Here is a 20,638-nt window from a genome sequence, read left to right on the forward strand (position 1 = left end):
GAGTGGTTTGGTTCTTTTAAGGTGATGCCGGTATTTTATTTAGGGCTTTCATCACCTGTTCTCCATTTTAAGCCCAGATGAGAATAAAAGCATGGAATTAATTATTGACATAAACTACATACAAGAAGTTAAGCTGCAAAAGCCCTTAGAAAACCAAAGTAGAGATTCCTGAGTTGCTCTAGGCTTTTGTTAAATGCTTGGCTCTGTCTAGAAGGATTTCTGATGCTGGCTGTTGACTTCAAAAGCCAATGAATGGGAAAATTTACAGAGGAAATAAGTATTTGTAACCTTGTAGTTACTTTCTGTAAGATTTTAACTACCTCCCTCCAACCTATCACAAATAACTTACATCTTACTTTAAACCAAGTAAAATTTCCTACCTAAAGGGCTGAGAGGTACGAATATACAGGTTAAGTTGCATTTTAGTTTGTTTCCAGCCATTAAAATGATTGCTTTTAGAAAAATACATCTTGAGGCATTTAAAAGAAAGGGGGGAGTTACCTAGTGACCCATTTTGGTTTTGCATTTCATAATTACTGGCTTTCTGGCACGGTTAAAAGAGGAGGTGATTTGTTCCACAACTCATTAGCCTGAGAAAACGTCACCAAAAACAACAGAAGGTTGAAAAACATGTGAAAAGGCACATTTTCATGGATATTCTCATGTCTGGGGTTAACAAAAGCACCACAAACAAAACCAACTTGTAACTGAGAAACCATTACCATTTGTGTTGAAGTTAGGAGTTCTTCCTTAAGATCACGTTATTCTAACTCTAGAACCCATAAAAAGACACAGTTGTTGCCCTTATTAGAACTGAAGGTCTATTGACTCCAGCTGCCTGGCTACCAGCCACCCCTGAAAGCCAGCAGGTCCCGCAGCTCCTGAGGAGCCAGCAGGCCCACCTGGAGCTCCTCAGCAAGACTGAAACCTGCCCACAAGGGAGATGGAGCAGATGAAGCCCCCCAGCTTGCTGTGCCCTTGCTGCTGAAGTCACCTCTCTGCTTCCTCTGTTTTGTGGGTGCTCTGCTGGGCAGGTGGGTGCAAGCCCCTGGGCCTCCTTCCTCTGGCCGTGCTGAGTGTTTCCTGGCTCCTGCAGGGGTGGGTGTGGGTGCAGGCTGGTGGAGTGGGCACCAGCAGGGTGCCTGTACTGCTGGGGACAGGCTGGGGTCCCCTGGGGGGTGTGAGCCGCCTCCCCCAGGTGCTGAGAGCCACATTGTGTCCTGCTGGGAGAGGGGACAGAGGAGGGGAGGGTGTTCCAATGGCCACTGCTGCCCAAAGGGTTCTTCTGGTGGGTAGAGAGGGAGAGCAGGGGATTCTGTATTGGGGTCCTGGCCCTGCCGTGTGTTCCTGTGCCTCCTGCAGCCCCGGGACAGCGCAGGGGGGTGTCAGGGCTGGCACCGCTGCGGCAGAACCCGGAGATCAGCTCCAGGCTCCCAGGCACAGCGGGTGTTCAACCAGCCCGGGCAGAAGAGGGAGCTGCAGGAGCAGCGCAGCCTCCCTGCGGGTCCTGCCTCCCCCTCCGCTCCCAGCCGGAGCTGCTGGAGGTGCCTGCATCGCCCACCAGGGCTCTCAACCAACTGCTCTGACTCCTCAAGCCCCCCCTGCTCGCAGAGCGATCCTGGCAGCGGTTCCTGCCGCTCCCTCCCCAGTGGGGTATGTGCTGATCAGCTCAGGACCTTGCCCGGGTTGCTCTTGTCTCACTGGTTTTGTTCTCAGTTCCCTTCTTTCACTGTGATGCTTTTTTTTCTTTCCATGGCCTTCAAGGGGTTTTTTTGAAGTGGTTTTGCAGTTATTGGGTTGGTGTCTTATTTTGTTGTAAATGATCACGTACAGCTTCACTTGTGACTTACAAAAGTCCTTGATTTCTGTAAACAGCTAGTTTCAATTTGCTTCTTTTTCACTCTATTCTCTTAAGGCAAGAAAAAGCCATTTTAAGCCTGGCACCAATTCCAAGAACAATAAAAAGCCAAATCAGAAAGAGTGACAACAACAGAAAACAAGTGAAAAAACACAATATGATTTTGATATTATTGGTTTTTAAGCCCAGGGATGAAGTCTGCCAGACCTGTGATAGAGAAAACTGCATGAGCTCTTGGAGAAACCTGAGGGTGCTGTGAGGCAGCAGCACACGCTGTCAGGGGCTTGTGTCTGTGTTTCTGCCTCCCCGGGTGTGCTTCCCTCATCACAGCTCAATTCCTCCTGGACTGCAGGTTCAGGAAGTTGCTTTAGTGCAAAGCAGGTGCCATATGGTAAACCTGCTTTTTTCTTTTTTTTTCTCCCAAAAAGAACTGGAGAGAAACCCCATCACCCTGAGGTGACACAGGCACACAGTGAATTCCCCGTGGCCCTGAGCATGTGCCAGTCCCTCCGAGCGGAGCCATCGGCTGCTTCCTCTGCTGGGAGGATAAGAATCTTCTAAGAACCTCACAGTGAGACCACAATCATGAGATTATTTTTCAGGGCATCCCCTACAACTGCTTTAAGAACTCATTTGGGTGAGGAATTCCAGCTTAGTACCAATCTTAATGTTAGGAATTTACTCACAATTTCACTTCTGCTATTTTGTTTTCTTGATGAACGACAGTGACCAAACTCCCCCCGAGCAAACCTGCTGACTCCAAACATGACCTTTCCCCACCTGCCTCCAAAATGCCAGCTCAGGAGCTCAAGAGACAAGAGGGGGTCTGGGCAGGAGGCACAACCAGAAGTGGGAGACCCTAAGTGTCTTAGTCTGGCATTGGTGGGCACAGCCAAAGAGCAGAGGAGACGTCAAGTCCCTCCTTTACGTAAGAGAAGGGACATTACTGGGAAGTGGGCAGCTGTGGAAGGTTCACCCTTTACTCACCAGTGCTTCTGTCTGGGTGACTCTGGCTTCCTACAGTGGAGAAACCTTTCCTCATAGTTCAGGTCAGCATAAGAGCAGAGCTGGGAGCAGGGAGGGAGCTGGTGTTTTCCTTCAGTGCTCCATGCTGTCTCATCCTGTGGCAGCCTGCAGGGAGGAGAGATCAGTAGGTGACACAGTGCTGTGAGCTGGTCCCTGCCAGAGCCCAAGGCAGAGCTGGTGGCAGCCCTCGGGAGTCTCTACCTGCAGGGAAAGGGACCTCTCAAAGTCTGTTTTCATCTCAGTTCACTTAAAGCAAAATTAGTGGAAAATACAGGAAGGCTTTGAATTCAGGACACAAAAACATCTTGGGCTGCTCTCAGGATGAACAACACCGTGCTGAGCTGCAGACAGTTCTGCTTTCTAAGATCATGCAGCCTGCACACCCTGGCCAGGCACCAGCTCCTGTGGGGCTCTGGGATCCTTCCCATCCTGGGACACCCGTGTGGCTTAGATGAAGGACAGATGGCAAAAAGTCCTGTGTTACAAAGCTGTGAAATGCAGGAACTGAATCCCCATGGCATATTTCATTGCTGAGTGAGTTGCAGTTTAATGCCAGATCAAATCAAGATTACGTCTCAATTCAGTTCAGCAAGTTCAATGTTCCAGTTCAAGCAGAACCAACCTGAACTGAAATCTTTCTTTCTGAGCTAACTTCCTGTGGAATTTATTAGGAACTGTGTTTTCTTTTGACAAGTTGTATCGATGAACAACTGCCAACCAGCTCACGTGCTGTGACCTGCACAACAAATGTTCATCACCAATTTCCACTGCTCTTGCTGTGCATATGAGCAGGGTAACCTGGGCTCTAACCTAAGACTGAAAATACTTGGTAACTTGATTTTTTTTTATGGTTAATTTAAATTTAGGGTAACAAATGTGTTCTGGCAAGCCAACAGCTCAGTGTGGCTCTCTTGGGCACAGACCAGACCTGGTGCTGTTGTGGTGCATTTGTTCATTTTTTTAACAGGCAGCTTGGAAGGACATGTTGGAGGGAATATGTCAAAGAGACAGAATCACTGTGACATGAAACACTGCAAAGACACACAATCAAATTAAGTAAAGCTTTAAGAAATGTTTTGAGAACTCCCTAGGTATATAACATGACTGTACAAGAAGATTCTGTATCATAAAAACACAGTAAATTGTTTACTTTAAAACATTCCCATTCTTTTTCAAGGAAAACAATTTGCTTAAACTGCCTCTGACAACACAGAACTTGGCGTGGATCAAAGCTCTGAAGTTAAACCTTGGGAGTATGTGCAAAACCCAAACTGCAAACCATGTGCCTGCCTCCTTTCTCTCCTTGTCTTTGGCTTCAGCCACCAGGGATGTGAGGATGGATTCGTGGAGCCGCTGCCGCAGCAGTGAGAGCAGAGCTGGGTGGGCTGTGCCCCCATCCTCCACACACCCCCTCCCCAGGCAGCACTGGGACTGTTGCAGTGCTTGACACCCACCATTTCTAGGTATTCTTCCTCTACCTGAAGGAAGCCTTTCATCTCCAGTCCTCGGAGGAAGTGGTTACAAGATAAAGCTCTCAAAGCAGAGTACCTGCCTGGATAACTGATGAACAAAAGAAAACAAGAGCAATAAATAGTTGCAGAGATGTGACCTGCACCTGCCTGCCCAGATGAGTGTGCTGATATGCCAGCTGTGTCGTGAGAGTGCTGGGGACACTGCAGGTCACACCTGGGACACCCAACAAAAATGCTGATAACTGATCAAATCATTAACACAACTTATCTGCTCCCTTTAATACATGTCCCATGGAATGGCCAGATAATTGAGTTAGACACTGATTACTCTAAGAAGGACAGTGGCTCCTGAGAGCTGACAGGGGCTGGCTGACACAGAAGCCTTTTATAATAGCTGTTTAATTACACAGTTATTTCTCTGATGCAGAGTAAATATATTATCTCTAAATGAGCCTCAATATAACATAGGTAGTGTACACTCTCCATTGTTTCAATGTGATGAAGCAGAACAGTGCTTTGCAGACGCCTTCTCAGGTGTCTCCCAGCCACATTCAGGTTGCCTGAGCTGTGTTCTCTCTCTTCCCCGCGATGCCAAAGGAAACACTTCTGAGCCACGTTGGAAAGAAAGTGACTTGGTGAGGAGCTGCTGATGCCTCTGCCTGTTAGAGGAGCCTGTTCCAAGAGTGGAGGTCCACCTCAGACAGCCACAAAACCAAAGCCACTGGTTTGAATTGATTTGATCCCTTTGGGAACAGGACTGGATACTCCTGTCAAGGCAGGGACCAGAGCTCAGAGTGCTGAAGGGTCCTCCTGGGGCTACATCCTGAGGTCTGAAACCCCTCAGAAAGGTGATGGTGGGGAAGGCATAGGACCACAAATGTGCAAAACCTTCTGAGGAAGATGGTGGGTGCTGATACTCAGTAAACAGTAACACAAAAACACCCAAAGCCAGAAAGAGGGGCAAGGGGAGGGGAAGTCCACTTACTCACTGGAGCTGCTGATAATCTAGACAGGACACTGCAAGCACGTGAGAGAAGGGCCCTGGAAGTCCTGCACACTGACATTTTTCAGGTCGTTGCTGAACACCTTCCCCAGAAGGGTCTGGTGGTGGAGATGGGGATCCTGCCCGTTTCCTACAGCACTGGCTGCTGGGGGATGCTCTGGTAGATAAAGCAGGATTTGCTGTGGAGAAGAGAGATCACAAGAAAGGCAACTCTTTCCTCTTCTCTCTTCACCACAGACCATTTCTCACATGTCAGTGCAAAAGCAGAACCCTCTTCATTTTCCTGAGGCTCAGTAAAAAGTGTCTGTGAGGAAGCACCTGAACGGCCGAGTGCCCGAGGGCAGCACAGCACATAGTGCAGCTCTTCTGGACTGGTAAGACAAGAGGAGGAGGAGGGTCTACAAAATGTCAGAGACACCAGGGCGTGTCAGGAGCCTCTTGCAGAGGTACAGGAAGTATAAAAGCCCAAGTTTCCCAAAGAGGGTCCCTGGCAGGAGCTGCTGCGTGGGAACAGATGATGCTCTTCCTCACCTTGTGACTGCATTTCTGTTTGAAACAAGACCATGGATGGTGGTGAGTACCTGCTCTGCAGCCTCTGGCTGTTGTCTTCAGCTTTATTAATAATGCCCAAATTCATGCTCTGTGACACAAGGATAATGCACTTTTCACAGAGTATTTTGAACAACATAAAAAGTTCTCCTTCTTTGAAGTAATTAAGATGTAAAAACTTGGTGGTTCATGCCAAACCACACAGAGGGCTAATCTGGTACCACTGGGAAAATAACCCACTTCTTGTGTGCTGGTTCAGCCCCCAAACTAGCCCTCCTTTTCCAGGCAGGGACTTCCCTGGATGGAGCCCAGGGGTGTCCCACGGGCAGGGCCTGAGAGTGAAGCCACAGACAGTGCAGCCTGGCTGAGCCCTGCGTGGAGCTGTCCTGGCCCTGAAGGGGACACTGGGGAAAAGCAGCTGGGGGATGCAGAATGCTCCAGTGGTGCAAGCTGGAGGGACTGGGAACAACAGGACCCTTGGGCAGAAGCAGGGAGGGGGCAGAGGGAATGCTCTGCTGGATGCATCCTTGCAGCTTCTAGCGATCAATGGCTTAGGAAATCCCTGATCTTTAATTCCCTCCATCCAAACCAACACATCAAACCCCAGCTGGGCCCACTCGCCTCATTTAAACTTCTGGCCTCCACAATATCATGCAGGTGCTTTGCAGGTTCTTGTTTTAAGGGGCTCAGTACTGGAGGGTAGAGCTGTTCTGACTTGATCTAATTGTACGACACAAAATAGAAAGAATTAGCAAGAATCTGACAAGAAGAGTATGACTGTATTCCTGCTTTGAGTTTTTTGTCCTACAACTATATTAGAGACATATTCTAAAAGAAATACTTCACAGCACTGGAAAATTGCCTTTTTTTTTTTTACAATTATGTAGGAAACATGATAAAGGTCTTTTTCAACCAAAATTATTCTATGATTGGCAGTCTTAAGAATCAAATTTTTTAACTTGTTTCTCTCTGCTTATCTTGTCTTTCCTAAAAGGAGTTAAGGCAGATGATTAACTTTCTTCTGTAACTATGAACACATGAAACAGAACCCTGACTTGGTTTCTGTGGGTCTGATCACTCCTGAAATGATGTTGTCTTCCTCTGCCAGTTGTAAGAAGCAAAGGGGAGCGGGGAGAGAGTAGGCACTGAGCTGTTAACTGCCAATAATCATTGTATCATTGAGGTATGATGAATTTTTCTCAGAATTATCCAGTTCTTTCCCCAAAAGCTTACTATACTGATGGTGAAGAGGCACCAGAAACTGATACATCTTTGAAGACATAAACAGCACATTACTCACTGCCTACGCATACGCCAAGGGGCTCCAGACTGAAACTTCTTGCTTTGCAGTTCTGGCCAACAGAAGAACAGTCTCTCACCAGGAGGGTTTAGCCAGAGCAGGTTTGCTCAGCTTTGCCCATGCTCCCTAAAGCATTCCCACTTCTGCTTTTCACTTGGTGCATTCCTCAGCTCCAGCAGCTGGCTCTGGCTAAAGCCTGACCTGCTGGGGTAGGTTTCATTCTGCAGGATTCTGTTCAGCTGTAAACACCCTGCACGGTCATGCTGCTGCTCCTCTAGAAAGCTCCTCTTTCCTCCTCGGTGCAGACCTTCTGCTACCACGTGCTTCTTATTGTTAGAAGCTTTTCTGGGCATGTCTGGGGAGATTCACTGCTGCTACAGCTTCTTTTAATTTCCTTAAGATCAGCTGCTGATGCTGAGGGACATTCAGATACACTGGGTTGGATTCACCTGTCCAAGCGTAGCGACCGCTCTGGCATGAACTGCACCCAGAGGCCTGGACCCTGCCTCAAAACACCTGCTGCCTTCCCTTTGCTATCCAGGGAGCCTTAACACCTGGCCAGATGTCAAGGGCTGGAGTTCCCTATGGAGAAAGATTTTTAATTCCCTCCCTCCAAGCCCTGCCATTGGCAGCAGAGACCAGACCCCTTCCCTCTTTGATCTGCACAATTCTCCATTCCACCTTTCCCAGGTCTCCTTGCCCTTGAGAGGTGCAGCACACCCCAGCATCCCCACCTGAGGGACAGGGGCTGACAGGGGCTTTAGAAAGCTCTGACTCATTTGCTGTAATGGGGTTTTGTTGACTTTTTATAATTGAGGTTTCTAGTTCAACTGTTTGTGGGGACTTCTGAGGGGTTTTTTTTCCTTAATATTTTGAGGAACAAAACTTTTAAGAAAATACCCACAGCAGAGAACTGCCAGAGGAGGAAAAAAAAAAAAAAAGAAAAAAAAGAAAGAAAGAAAAGGTAAGACAGCCACCTAAAATTGCCTATTAAACTCCAGAGCACGTCCCATTTCCTCTCTGCAACTCATTTTCTTCTCCTCCCTCCCCCTGCCAGCCTGGACCCCAAAGACCTCACTGCAGGGAGAAGCAAGTTTTGTCCAGTCTGCCTGAATCTGGTGACACTGGGACGTGCTGCCCAGACTGGTGTGGGAGGACCACGAGGCTGCTCTGCCTCTGGCTGTGCCTCCCCAAATGTGTAAGCTGAGGTGAGGGGACAGAAAGAGAGAGAAACAGTGGAAGCTTTTTTAGTATTGAAAAATCGTTTGACATTTAAGACACTTGAAACAGCAACCAAGAGGGGGGGGAAAAAAGGGTGAGAAATCTTCAAAGGAATCATACTGCACTGAACTGTTTCAGGATCGATGGCTGAGTCACTTTATCAGTCCTATCGCGTTAGTCACGTCACAGCGTGTTAAGAAAGAGAACAGAACAGCAACTCACCAGGGCTGCACACTCACAACTTTTCAGAGTAAGGCCTGGGTTGGTCCTGGGGCTTCAAAAGGAGATGCAAAAGAAAGCAGAGGCAGGTGGTACCGTGCTGAGGGGGCAGCCCCCTGGGCTGGCGCTGCTGGGGCATCACCCGGCACCGCGTCCCTCGCAGGAGGTGGCTGGAAACTGCAGACCCAGCGATGCCAAGAGCAGTGCTGATGGAGTGGCATTTAGCTTGGTGCCCTTCCAGTGAGGTGGGCCAGAAGAGGTAATCATTCCCCACCAACTCCAGGAGTCCCCAGGAAACCAGGCTAGTAAGAAGGTGGAACAGAAGACCAAAGACTCCGATGGCTGGGGTTGTTTTGGCCCCCATGCCTGTATCCCAGGGCAATTACTGCCTAGGCTTGCTTCACTTCACATAGCAGGCTTTAATGGTTTGGGCTTTTGGTTTATTTCCTGTGTGTAACACACAGAAGTTAGATCAGCAGCTTGAAGGGCAAGATGGCTGCACCAGATCCTCACCAGACCTCTTCCTGCAGTCTGGGACTGGTCAGAGTGAAAGCCATCAGACAGAAAATACAGACAGAGGCATTTAACCAAGCCTCCCCCCTTACTCCTCAAGCCCAGCCTTGGCACACTCTGCTCCTGACTGCCAACTAGCCTGGCAAGGCACTCTTACACTTTTCAGATTCCCCCAGGAAGACGCAGAGAAGGTGAGGGGTGTATGAGCACCCAGCTGCAGCAGTATAAAAAACAAAAATAAGGGGGAGAAGGCGAGGCACAAACTTCTACAAGACAGAGTGGGAAGCTGACAAACAGCTCTGGGGAGAAGTGTGAGTTTTTTCACGTGTGGCTGAGGATCTCTCACCCACACATCACCACTCATATAAACAAGTCTCCGCAATCACAGACACCAAATAACTGTTTCTGTTATTAGTGACACTACTGCATGTGATACTGGCACAATGGTTGCAGTTACCTGACGTAGTAGAAGTTCATCCTCTTGGTCCAGTGCCATACCTGAGCAGGGCAGGGTGCCAAGGAGCTCTGCAAAGAAACAGAACAGAGCTGTGGACACCCGACTGCTAAGCACAAGAGGGGCAAAGAATCAGTCACATTCATGAACAAACAAGCCAGGAGAACACCACACTCCCTACAAGAAACAAGAAGCTGAGAGCCAAAGGCACCTCCTGCCTCTGTCCCAACTCAGTAGTCCTGGGCCAGGCAATGAGCAGCAAAGCGAGGGGCTGCAGCTTGGGGAACTGGCCAGTGCCTGGAGAGGTATCCCAGGATGAGCAGCACGATGCTCAGAACAGCAGACACCAGCTCTCCCTCAAGGAAGGGCACGTGCTTTTGCCAGAGCAGAGGCCAGGACATTCTCACAGTTACCAGCTCTCACTGGAGCTTGAGCAACTTTCAGTTGCAACTGCCTGAGGAAGATGCTGGTAAATGCTTTAAATAGAGCACAGAGAAAGCTTTCACTGGCCTCTGTGCCCTGCTAACCACAGCAGGAAGAACTGCTTGTCTGAGATTGCTCTCACAAGTATCACATCTGGCTCTGAGTTTAATTTTTTCCTCCCAGCTGTCAGCATCCTGCATCTCCATGTCCAAAGGCAGCAGAAGCAAACTCTGACATTTAGAGACAAGCAGTAAATTTCAGCCAGCTTCAGCCCCATCTACCCTGCAGGGCTCAGAGCCTTCCTGTTCTGCAGCCCAGCCACCACCCTGCAGGGAACACCTGAGCCAAGCTTACTGCACTCACAGCTCTATGCTGTTAGGTGGGTTGAGTGGCACAGGAGGCTGGCTGCTAACTGTCTGCAGGAGAAAAAATTTATGTACAAAATAAAAATGGTTACACTATGCAGGGGTTACCTGTCCTTAGCTATCAGCCTTCACAGATGAAACAGGAGGGCCCAGACTCCTGAGGCAGCCCATGCTCTGACAGTGACTTGTTATGCGGCCCTGGGTTATCCTGTTGGCATCTTCATTGGGTTTGAGCTCACCCAGCTGAAGGGGGTTTGGCAGGGTTGAGCACGCCATGGTCAAGTACACTACCACTGCTTTTCAGTGGGCATCATGTGGAAACCCCCACTCAACTGCTAACACTAACACAGTGTCTCCTCCTGCAGGTCAGCAGCTAAAGGTCACCCTTATTTTCAGCCTTCCTCTAATTTTTCAGGTAAGAAGTTAAATACAACATGGTTGAAATACAGCTGCATTTGTGTTGTGGGTAGAGGGAGATCTTGAAAACTATGCCAGGCAAAAAACAGCCACCCACAGCCCTGTGGAGGTGTGGGGACAGGGCTGCTGGGAGGACAGGGCTGCTCCCCCGAGCCCAGCCGTGCCGAGGTGGGCAGTGACCCACAGAGCTGCGCTGGAAACCAGAGGAAACACTAACAAGAATGAAAACAAAGAGAGAACAGAAACAATGACACATACAGTGATTTTAAGACAGCCTGGGCTGTTAGAACCAAGTCTCCTTCTAGCACCAAAATGAGCATTTTCAGGAAAGACAAGAGCCTCCCATGCTCACAAGCCAGCTCACCGCTCCTCGCCAACACCTGAAGCGCTGGGGCTGGGCACAGGGCAGCGCCGGCCAGCCCCAGGAGCAAGAGTTCAGCATCTTCCTCCACCTGTTCCTGCTCTGGGTACATCTGAAGCGGGAAGGAGAACCCAAAGCCCCAAGACCTGCTCCTGAACTGGGACCAGGCCCTGGCACTCACATTCCCACAGCTACCGGAGCAGCCTCGGCCGCAGCGCCCAGCTCTGCGAGGGGCTCGGCAGCGCAGGGAGGGCTCTGCAGCCGCTGCTTTTCACGGAGGGGTTAGCAACCACTGATTTTCCCTTTCACTTCTGGTGCCAGGCCCTGGGAGCCAGCAGGATGTGGTGCAGGCCGAGCTTGCCGAGAGGGAGAACGCGCAAAGATAGGCAGTGATAACGGGCAGAGGTATCCAGGGGAAACCTTTCATCTCGCTGCCATGGAGAGGGTGCTGGAAGCTAATAAGTCACAAAAAAGCAGGGCACAGATACCACAAGTTCCCCCTGCCCTGTAGGTTATGGCAGTGTAGGAAGATGAAATAACAATAATCAGAACTTACAATCAGGGGTAGGGGCCGGAATGAGACACCGGCAGCGTGTCGGCAACAACACAGCAGCAGTTTCCTGCCCCCCTGGCTGCTCCCTCACAGCCAGGCACACCACCAATGCTGTGGAAAAAACAGCCCAGGGAGGCTCTGGCTCTGTCCTCCCAGGGAGCCCTTCCCTGGCAGTGCTGTTCCAGCCACTCCACAGGCTCAGCCCATTCCAGGGGACAGGGTGGCAGAACAGGGCACTCTTCTGGCACTGGCACCAGTGAGAAGGGAACAGGAGCACTAGGAATCTCTCTGATGGGAGAAGGGAGGCAACACTGAAGTTAGAAAACTAACAAGTAGAGCCAGTCAAGAAGAAATGTTGTCCCTGCCAAGAGAAGGACAATGCTGAGGGATGTATTATTTTTCCCATTTTATGCAACAGCTGGCTGTACTTAGAGCTGAACCATCCCAGAGCAGCCACATGTGTGAGAGTTTGCAGGTGCTGCTTTGGCTGAGCACTGAACATTTCTTGTGAAATTCCCATTTCAAGCCCCAAAATTCCCCAAACTCCACATACTTACAGGAAACATTTTCAGCCCCAAGAACTTGTCAGCTCTGTTCATGATTGTGGGCATGAGCCAATGCTTGGGAACTCCCTGGGACTTCTCTGCAGACCATGGCCGAGTCCTCCTGCCTGCTCTGCAGCCAAGCCCCAGGCCCCCTTCCCAGCACAGCACCTGTCCCAAAATACTCTCTTTTTCTTCCCTCTTCTAGTTCTGCGCTGGGAACAATGTCACTGATGACTATGACTTCAACACCACCATCGACTACAGCATGTTTGAGACCCTGTGTGAGAAGGAGGAAGTCCGTAACTTCCGCGCTGCCTTCCTCCCAGCCATGTACTCCCTCATCTGCTTCACAGGGCTGCTGGGGAATGGGCTGGTGATGCTCACCTACATCTACTTCAAGAGGCTCAAGACGATGACAGACATCTATTTGCTGAACTTGGCTCTGGCAGACATCCTCTTCTTGCTGACCCTCCCCTTCTGGGCCACAAGCGCAGCCATGTACTGGCTTTTTGGGGAGTTTGCCTGCAAGGCTGTCTATTGCATCTGCAAAATGAGTTTCTTCAGTGGGATGCTGCTCCTCCTGTCTATCAGCATCGACAGGTACTTCGCCATCGTTCAGGCTGCCTCAGCCCACCGCTTCCGTCCCCGGATGATATTCATTAGCAAGGTCACATGCATCCTCATTTGGCTCCTGGCCTTCATCCTCTCAATCCCTGAGCTGGTTCACAGTGGTGTGAATGAATCAAGCCACCATCCCCGTTGTTCCATCATTGCGAACGACTTGAAGGCCTTCAGCACTGGCATCAAAGTGTCACAAATGATTTTTGGCTTCTTATTTCCCCTGCTGGTCATGTGTGTCTGCTACCTCATCATCATCAAAACGTTACTGCAGGCACGCAACTTTGAGAAGAATAAAGCCATCAAGGTCATCATCGCTGTGGTAATTGTCTTCGTTGTCTTCCAGCTGCCCTACAACGGCATCATGCTGGCCAAGACCATCTCAGCTTTCAACAACACCAGTTCATGTGAGGAGAGCAAGAAGCTGGACATAGCAGATGACGTGACCTACACCCTGGCCTGCTTCCGATGCTGCCTCAATCCCTTCCTCTACGCCTTCATCGGCGTCAAATTCCGCAACGACCTCTTCAAGCTTCTGAAGGAGCTGGGCTGCCTGAGCCAGGAGCGTCTCTGGCAGCTGACCACCTGCCGTGACAGCAAGAGGTATTCCTCTGCCCTGGAGACAGAGACCACCACCACCTTCTCCCCATGAGCTGAGCTCCAGGCAGGCTTTGACCAAGCAGAAGGCTGGAGCAGTTTTGTAGACTTCTGAACTATTTGTGGAGCAAAACCTGCCACTGCTGCAGGAAAGGTGCCTGCAGGAGGAAACCCAGGAACCTCCCCTACTTCAGGCAATGAACACTGCTAGCCAAACTCCCCCAAATGAGACTTCAATAAAACTGTGACTGAGAGCAAAGCAAGGGAGAGGAAGACCAGCAAGTCTGGAGTTTATCATCACACCTTTATTTTAGTCTTTCCTAGTCAAAATGAGAAACACCCAAAATATAATATTTTCCTTAAAAGCAACACATACCAAGAGAAACAGACATTTGTGCAACAGAATTGCTTGTTTTAGAGCTGAACTTCCAAGAGCATGATCCTTGCTTAGAATGTTGCTTTTAACAAGACCACTTATTGCTCTCCCAATGCCACAAAAATGATCCCTGCTGCATGGACTTGGTCTTCAAAGCAAAAAGCACCAGCAGCCTCAGACTCCCAGCCCAATCCAATATGCAAAATAAGCTGTGAGGTATCCTAGGATGCAACCCTCTGCTCTACCATCCCCCACAAGTACTAAATCCATACATAGGATATACATGATTTCACTAACTTTGTATATATTATTGTGGCAACCCATTCATTTGTCAGGAAAAGCACAAATTCCACTTCACTTCTGCCTGTATCTGGTGTTCCAGCTATAAAGAAGCTGCATCCTATGGAGCACAAGTTATTCCATTCCAACATTGATTCTAATTCTTTAGCAATGCTGCTCCACTCTGGAAATAAAGTCTCCTGCAGCTTCTGAACAGGTAAGAGTATTTGCCTGCACAGGACTCATGCAGGTAGTTCACACAGCTCAGACTCAAACTTTCTGCACAAAGACAAAATTAGTTACAAGCTCCAAATAACCAGTGTTTTTCCAATCACCAAAAATACAAACTTGAACTAAGAGTCACACTTTTGCACCAGTCCAACTAGGTCCTTATAACACATTTTTACCATGCAGCCATCGAGCCTGCCCCAAGGGCATCATCCCTCCTGGCACAGTGTACAGCTGTTCACTCACTCACTTGACAGAAACCACCTGGACTAGTGACTGGTACCAGAGGCCTCAGAATTTTAAAGATTAAAGCTCAGGGTGAATCCTTATGCATTTCTTAAGGCAAGATGCTTAAATTCAGGATATAGTTGTGCCCATGGTCCAACCACTTCAGCCTGGCAGTATCTGAAGATTGTCTGCACTGAGCTTTATCGGCTGCTATGGACACAGGCTGCTCGTTTTCAAATACACATACAGAGAATTCTCTGCTCTTGCTTGCAAGAGACAAACAAGAACGTGGGTCTTCTTCTTCCTTCCCAATACAAGTGTCTTTCTAGAAGGACTTTAGCAGCTGGCTTTCAAGTCAGATATGTATTTCACTTATAAGCTATTGAAAACGTGGTTTGCATTCCTACTGTCAGTGCTGGTACAGATGCCATTCACTGTGGCTGGATTTAAATGCGAACAACAGTCATGGGTTGAAGATTACTGCCAGGGTCATGTACTTGAAAGGAACATGGCAGCTGAACAACAGATTATTGTAATGTAAAATAAGACCTTGAAAAGCAGCCCAGAATGTACTGCCAGTTGGTGCATTTACTAGAAGAGCGAAGATCCCACCGACAGATGAACACCCTGGGAACTGCTGCCCTGGGACATCTGAATGTCAAGTGGGGAGGAGTTGCTGCAATTGTTCCCGCATCTGTTATTGACTCTCATGCTCTGACCCCTGGAGCACACAGCTCTGCCAGAGCCAGAGAAAGGTCCTGGCCAGGCTCTGCTCCCAGTGCAGGGAGGAGCAGGCTCTGGGGAGGTGCAGCCTCATCCCCAGCAGCAGTGAAGGGTCCTGTGGGAACCATATGGCATGTTCCAGTAGAGAGACAGAGCACAACACACTCAATAAACAGTCACGCTGTTTCCAGTGCCACATGACGATCCACGAGGAGCGATACAGGGAAGTCTCAGGATCATAGGTCAGAAAACATTTCTTTAGAGACCAGTGAATGAAAATCCACCTTCACAGGACGGAATCCAATTAGCTGGTTTTGAGACAATGTTGCCAGTTATGTAGCTGGCTGCCATCACAGTTAAATGCATTCTTCTTCCTAAATCATTTGGCTCTAGGCTATGGGGTTGTCAAGAGCTGGGACTCCGGAAGAAGGCACATTCTGCTCCTGGTTACCTGTCTGTGCTTAAATACAATCCCAACCAACTGTTTAACATGTTTTCTTTTGTCACATCCATGTGACATGCACAGAAGTGATGCTTCTGTGTCACATGAAACAGGGGGTTACAACTGACACTGCATAGTCATTTGTTCTTGGTTTGCTCCTCCAATCCTTACTTAGGTAAGACACTCAGGTAACAAGAACTTTGCCAGAGCAAAGAATACCCACAATACAGTCTTTTTCGTTTTCTTCATCAGTAACAATATATTCTTAATGTATAGTCATGTATGTAAAGCTGCTTTACACAGAAGTTAAATATGTACATGAATGTACCCTGAAAATACCCTGCTTTAACTAAAACTTTTTATGCAAAATATACTCACCTAACTTATTCTAGCAAGGAAAACTGCTTCACCAAACATGAAATGGTTCTTGTCTCCTGTTTGATAAAAGCCATTCCCCTTCTACAGACTGAGAATTCTTCAGGTCTTTATCACCTAGATGTGATGCAACGGCTTCTATTCAAATGAGATATTAAAACCATCATCTGGGACAGCCTCACCAGGTGTCTCAAGAGGACAGTGCTGACTTCAGAGTGCATGGCTTTTTTGCCTTTTTTTTTTTTTTAATGTAATGGACAGAACAATCTGCCACTTCTTTAGATGAATCACATTAACAAGTTCCCAACTTGAGAATCCCCACTGAAGTCTGAAAACTGACTGTATTTTGCTATTTGTGGAAAATAAATTATAACAATTAAAAAAAAAAAAACCACAACCCACCTTTGTTTTTCCATTTTATTTCCTCCCTAGGATGTATCTTGTGTGTACCGTAGGTGTCCTCTACATAAAGTATCTTATAATTGCAATCATGGAATGCAAGAGAGAGGAACCTCAAAGAGAACCAGAAGACATGAAGCTTACACTGGAGGGCCAAAGCTAAAGCCTGTCTCTGTTTTCACTGAACAACACACACCTCTCATGGTTTCTCCCCAGAGAAAGTCCTGGTCTAGTTTCATCATGTGGCCCAGAGGTTCGAGCAGTGATAAAGAGCCTCTCAAGACCACAGCACCACAACATCACCCTAGATAACAACTGTCTAAGCCCAAAGCTTCTTAAATAAACATTACGTCTCGTTTACCACAACTAGGTCAGGAGTCTCAACTGCCCCAGTCCAAGAGCTCATCGCACAAGAGTCTGCTAAGATCTCTGAACACGACAGAGCTGGGGCTCTGCAGAGCAGGCTCTGCCGCAGTTCTGGCAGCTCCCTGTGCTTCTCAGAGGTGACCGAGAACCAACCTTTCACACAGGAAACATCCTGAATTTCAAGAACACAAAGAGTCCAATTTACAACCCTGATTTAAACCCGTAAAACTCAGCCCACCAAGCAACCACCCAAGGTCACACCTCAGGCCGCAAATATCCCAGCCACATCACACAGCTTCTATTACAGGGAAAAAAGTGCAATTCCAGGATGGATTGAACCCATTTTAGCACCTTTCACCAGCAAGAGAGAGAAAGAAGTTTCCCTCTGCATTTCACTGGGGGACTGGGACCAATCTCAGATTTATATCTTCTTGAAAAAGTCAATTAAAAGTCAACTGATAATACCTGACCCTGGTTGCAGAAAGGGGCCACTAGTCTGCAATAAACTACACCAAAAGCAGGAGAGACATCTCCCACCTGGTCACAGTCATGTGGACTCCAGATGGTTCCTGCAACCCTTTCTCCAAGTCACTGTGGGAAACCTGTGTGCCTCAGGAGCCCTGAGATCTGAATAAAGTATCATTGCTAATAACTTCTCCTTCCCTGCCCGTTCATTACCTGTGTACATGTGCTAGTGTGTATTTTGAAATTATGGTTTAAAAGCCCTCAGAACCAAACGGATCTGGGCTGGGCGGGAGGTGGAATGGAACAAGAGGGAGGTGAACTGGAATAAGGCCTCACTAAACGCAGGCACTGGTGTGTCCTCTCCCTGCAGAGCTGTGCCAGGCACCGCTCCCCATCAATTGCTGGTGCATGAACTCATTAATAGGATGGTGAAGAGGAAGCTTCTACAGGCACAGCCATGGTTTCTGATGTGCCACCCTGGTAGCTGCAGGAGGGAAGTCCTTGTCACCAAAAGAATGAGCTTGAGTTAAGTGAGGCAAACAAACCCTAAAAATAATGCACGTGCGTGATGAGGAAGGGTGGTGGCACACTGCAACAATCAGAATAGCTGAGAGTGGGCTATGGTTTCCCCTCCCCACATCTTCTTTTATAGGGAAAAATAACCCAAAGTCCTGTATTGGGCGTGGAGGTGTCAGATCTCAGGGGAGAATTTCTTGCATGGCCAATGATCTCCCCTCCAGCTTGTCCACAGAGCTGTCATGTCCCTAGCTCTGCTCCTCAGTGACCTGAGTCAATCCTGCCCTCTTCCCAAGCACTAAAGCAGAGATAAAATGTCACTTTACACAAGCAGCAACAGGAGCTCCTAGCTCCAGCTCTGTTCTAGTCCCACGTGTGGGAGCCTTCCCGCCCTCACACCAAAACAAACTGAAGTCCTCACATACTCAGATTTTGCAAGTTTCCAAGCAAGCACACGCAGAGCTGGGGCAGCAGGCAGCCCTGTCTTAAGTCACTTTTCACTGTCCTCTTTCAATGAGACCCCAGAACCACACAGAGCCAAGGCTGTTACCCAAGCAGGGACTCAATCCTTCTCAGTATTAAACCAAGCCCTGCCACTGCCACAGCTCGTTACAAAAGCCTTATTCAGGTCCCAACAAGCGCAGAGACTTTCGATTCACCCTCACCACAGCGCGGCAGATGCGGAGCCGATCTGGGCATGATCTCATGTATTTGTCACTGCTGAACCCATGCAAATCTTCAGCATGCAGGAACTGAAACTCTAACTTCCCTTCCTGCTGCTTTGGGTTTTTTTAATTCAATTGTCTAAAATAAGGTAGAAAGCAGTTATTTATTTTCCTTTCTTTACTGATGAGTAGTGTTGCACAAAACCCTAATTCTTGAGTGATTATGTACTTTACTGGGACAGTGACAGGAATAAAGGCCAAATCTATTGTCTAGAACCATCCTGCAGGAGAAGAAAAGGACTAATAATTTCCAGGGCAATAAATAGTCCAAAAAGCCTTCCAGGATTCAGAGCTGTACACACTGCCCTGTACCAAAATCAGAACCTCTGCCCTTGATTCTAATTCCTTCTCCGTCAAGCAGGAGTTGGTCTGAACCACAGGGAAAGCAACAGGAACTTGGATGAAAAGCCCCTGCATTACCTGGGGAGTTGATATGTGTTTCTTGTTTTATGCAACATCAGAGAGGAGAGGAAGTAAAATCCTGACAGTGACATTCATATAACCCAGTGCACTTCTGAAACAACACGGGGAAGAGAAACCACTCAGCACGTTCACTCCTCAGTGCTGAGGGTTTTATTGACTGTACAAGAGCCGACAGACTTCATGGAGGTGTCTTTCTGGGCTTGAAGAACCCCAGAGCTGCTGCAGAAGCCCAGTGAAATGACAAATGCAGCTGCTTTTCAGTCCCCACCTGTCTTGAAGGCTACACAGAAGCCACATTCCTCTGGGACAATGTCCTGGGTTATACTCATTTAATGATCAAACTCCAAGTGCCTGAAAGCTCCAGAGCAGAAGGTTCTCTTCAAATGCTCTTAACTACCCAGGCAGTAAAAAATAAAATCTTTGCAGGCAGAAGTGACTTGCAATTCAAAGTGCCTTTCCAAAGACTCCTTCAAGCCTTCACTTCCAGGAGACACTAGAGCTTTTACACTTTTCATTCAACGAACAAAGGCAACCTACTGCCCACCCAACTGCCTAAAAATGAAGGTGTCACATTGGAGCATCCAAAAAAACCTTTGTCTGACCAAGATATCACCAATGACTTCCTCAGATCCTGATCGCACAGGCCTTCTTGTGGTCAAGCAATGTAGGCATTCTGGTTTACCAATTTTAATTACAAGAAAGGAAAAGTAATTATTCCCCTCTATGGCAGGAGCACCCTACCCCCCCACAAAGGTGACTGGTGGGGACAAAGGCTCTGCTCACTCTGGCTATTGGTGCAAGGGGCACAGGGAGGCAGCACAACCTGGCAGGTCTCTGTCACTTTGTCACCAACCATTCTGCATCTCAGCATCAGGGAATCACACCTCATGCTGCTGTGAGGAGTTGTGAGCACACACACTTGTGCTTACGGCTCCCAGCAGAACTGCTTCCAGGCTCCAGGGGCTTCTGCAGCAACATTCAACACCACCAGAGCTGCACAAAGAAGCTCATGTTTTTAGGGGAAAGCTGACTGACTCTCTTGGAGATAACACGTTTCTAAGTTTTGGCCCCAGCGAGAAAGAATCTCTACCCCTCTGCCAGGGTGTGGAGGGGGAGAAGGAAAAACAAGTCTCTCTCTGGATGACTAACACAGCCAGCAGCTATTGCCACTCTGCAGCTCAGCCCAGCTCTTCAACAGGGAGTTGCACAAGCCTCCTTTGAAGAGGTTAACACGTTCACAGTCAGTTATCTGCCCTGCCAGAGGGTCACAGAAGCTACAATGTTTGTTCTCAAACTTTGTGACCTGACTGAATGTAGAGGACAGGGGTCACCAAGTGTCACTGAGCTGTACCCCAACAGACAGGGCTTCCACCAGGCTTTGGGTTGGAATTCCAGCAGACCTGGCAGGTAACCAGATCCTTACAAAACTCATCAAAACACCTTTATTGCCAGCAGCTTCTGGCGGGCCTCCACACCCATCTGCACATGAGCATCCCCTCATGTGGCAGTGCTGCTGGCACAACCCACAGCCCAGGGGAGCCTGTTTTGAAGCGAGCTGCAAAAACAAACAGCAGGAAAGGTCTCCACACCATCACAAGC

The 20,638-nt window shown here is 48.4% G+C and overlaps 1 protein-coding gene across 1 annotated transcript; it reads left to right on the top strand.

The window, feature by feature from the left end:
- The first annotated feature begins 5,922 nt into the window (after positions 1–5,922).
- On the top strand, positions 5,923–13,582 carry CCR7 (C-C motif chemokine receptor 7). The gene is made up of 3 exons (XM_051640179.1): positions 5,923–5,932; positions 10,769–10,818; positions 12,485–13,582. The coding sequence occupies exons 1-3, from the start codon at positions 5,923–5,925 to the stop codon at positions 13,547–13,549; spliced, it is 1,125 nt and encodes a 374-aa protein (XP_051496139.1). The 3' UTR covers positions 13,550–13,582.
- Positions 13,583–20,638: the final 7,056 nt, after the last annotated feature.

This window comes from Apus apus, chromosome 25 (genome assembly GCF_020740795.1).
Source record: "Apus apus isolate bApuApu2 chromosome 25, bApuApu2.pri.cur, whole genome shotgun sequence".
NCBI classification, from domain to species: Eukaryota; Metazoa; Chordata; class Aves; order Apodiformes; family Apodidae; genus Apus; species Apus apus.

What these genes read in the sequence shown, in the direction of transcription:
- CCR7 (XM_051640179.1), top strand. An exon ending in GCCTTCCTCTAATTTTTCAG is followed by an intron (nt 10,819 to 12,484) that starts GTAAGAAGTTAA and finishes TCCCTCTTCTAG; the next exon opens with TTCTGCGCTGGGAACAATGT.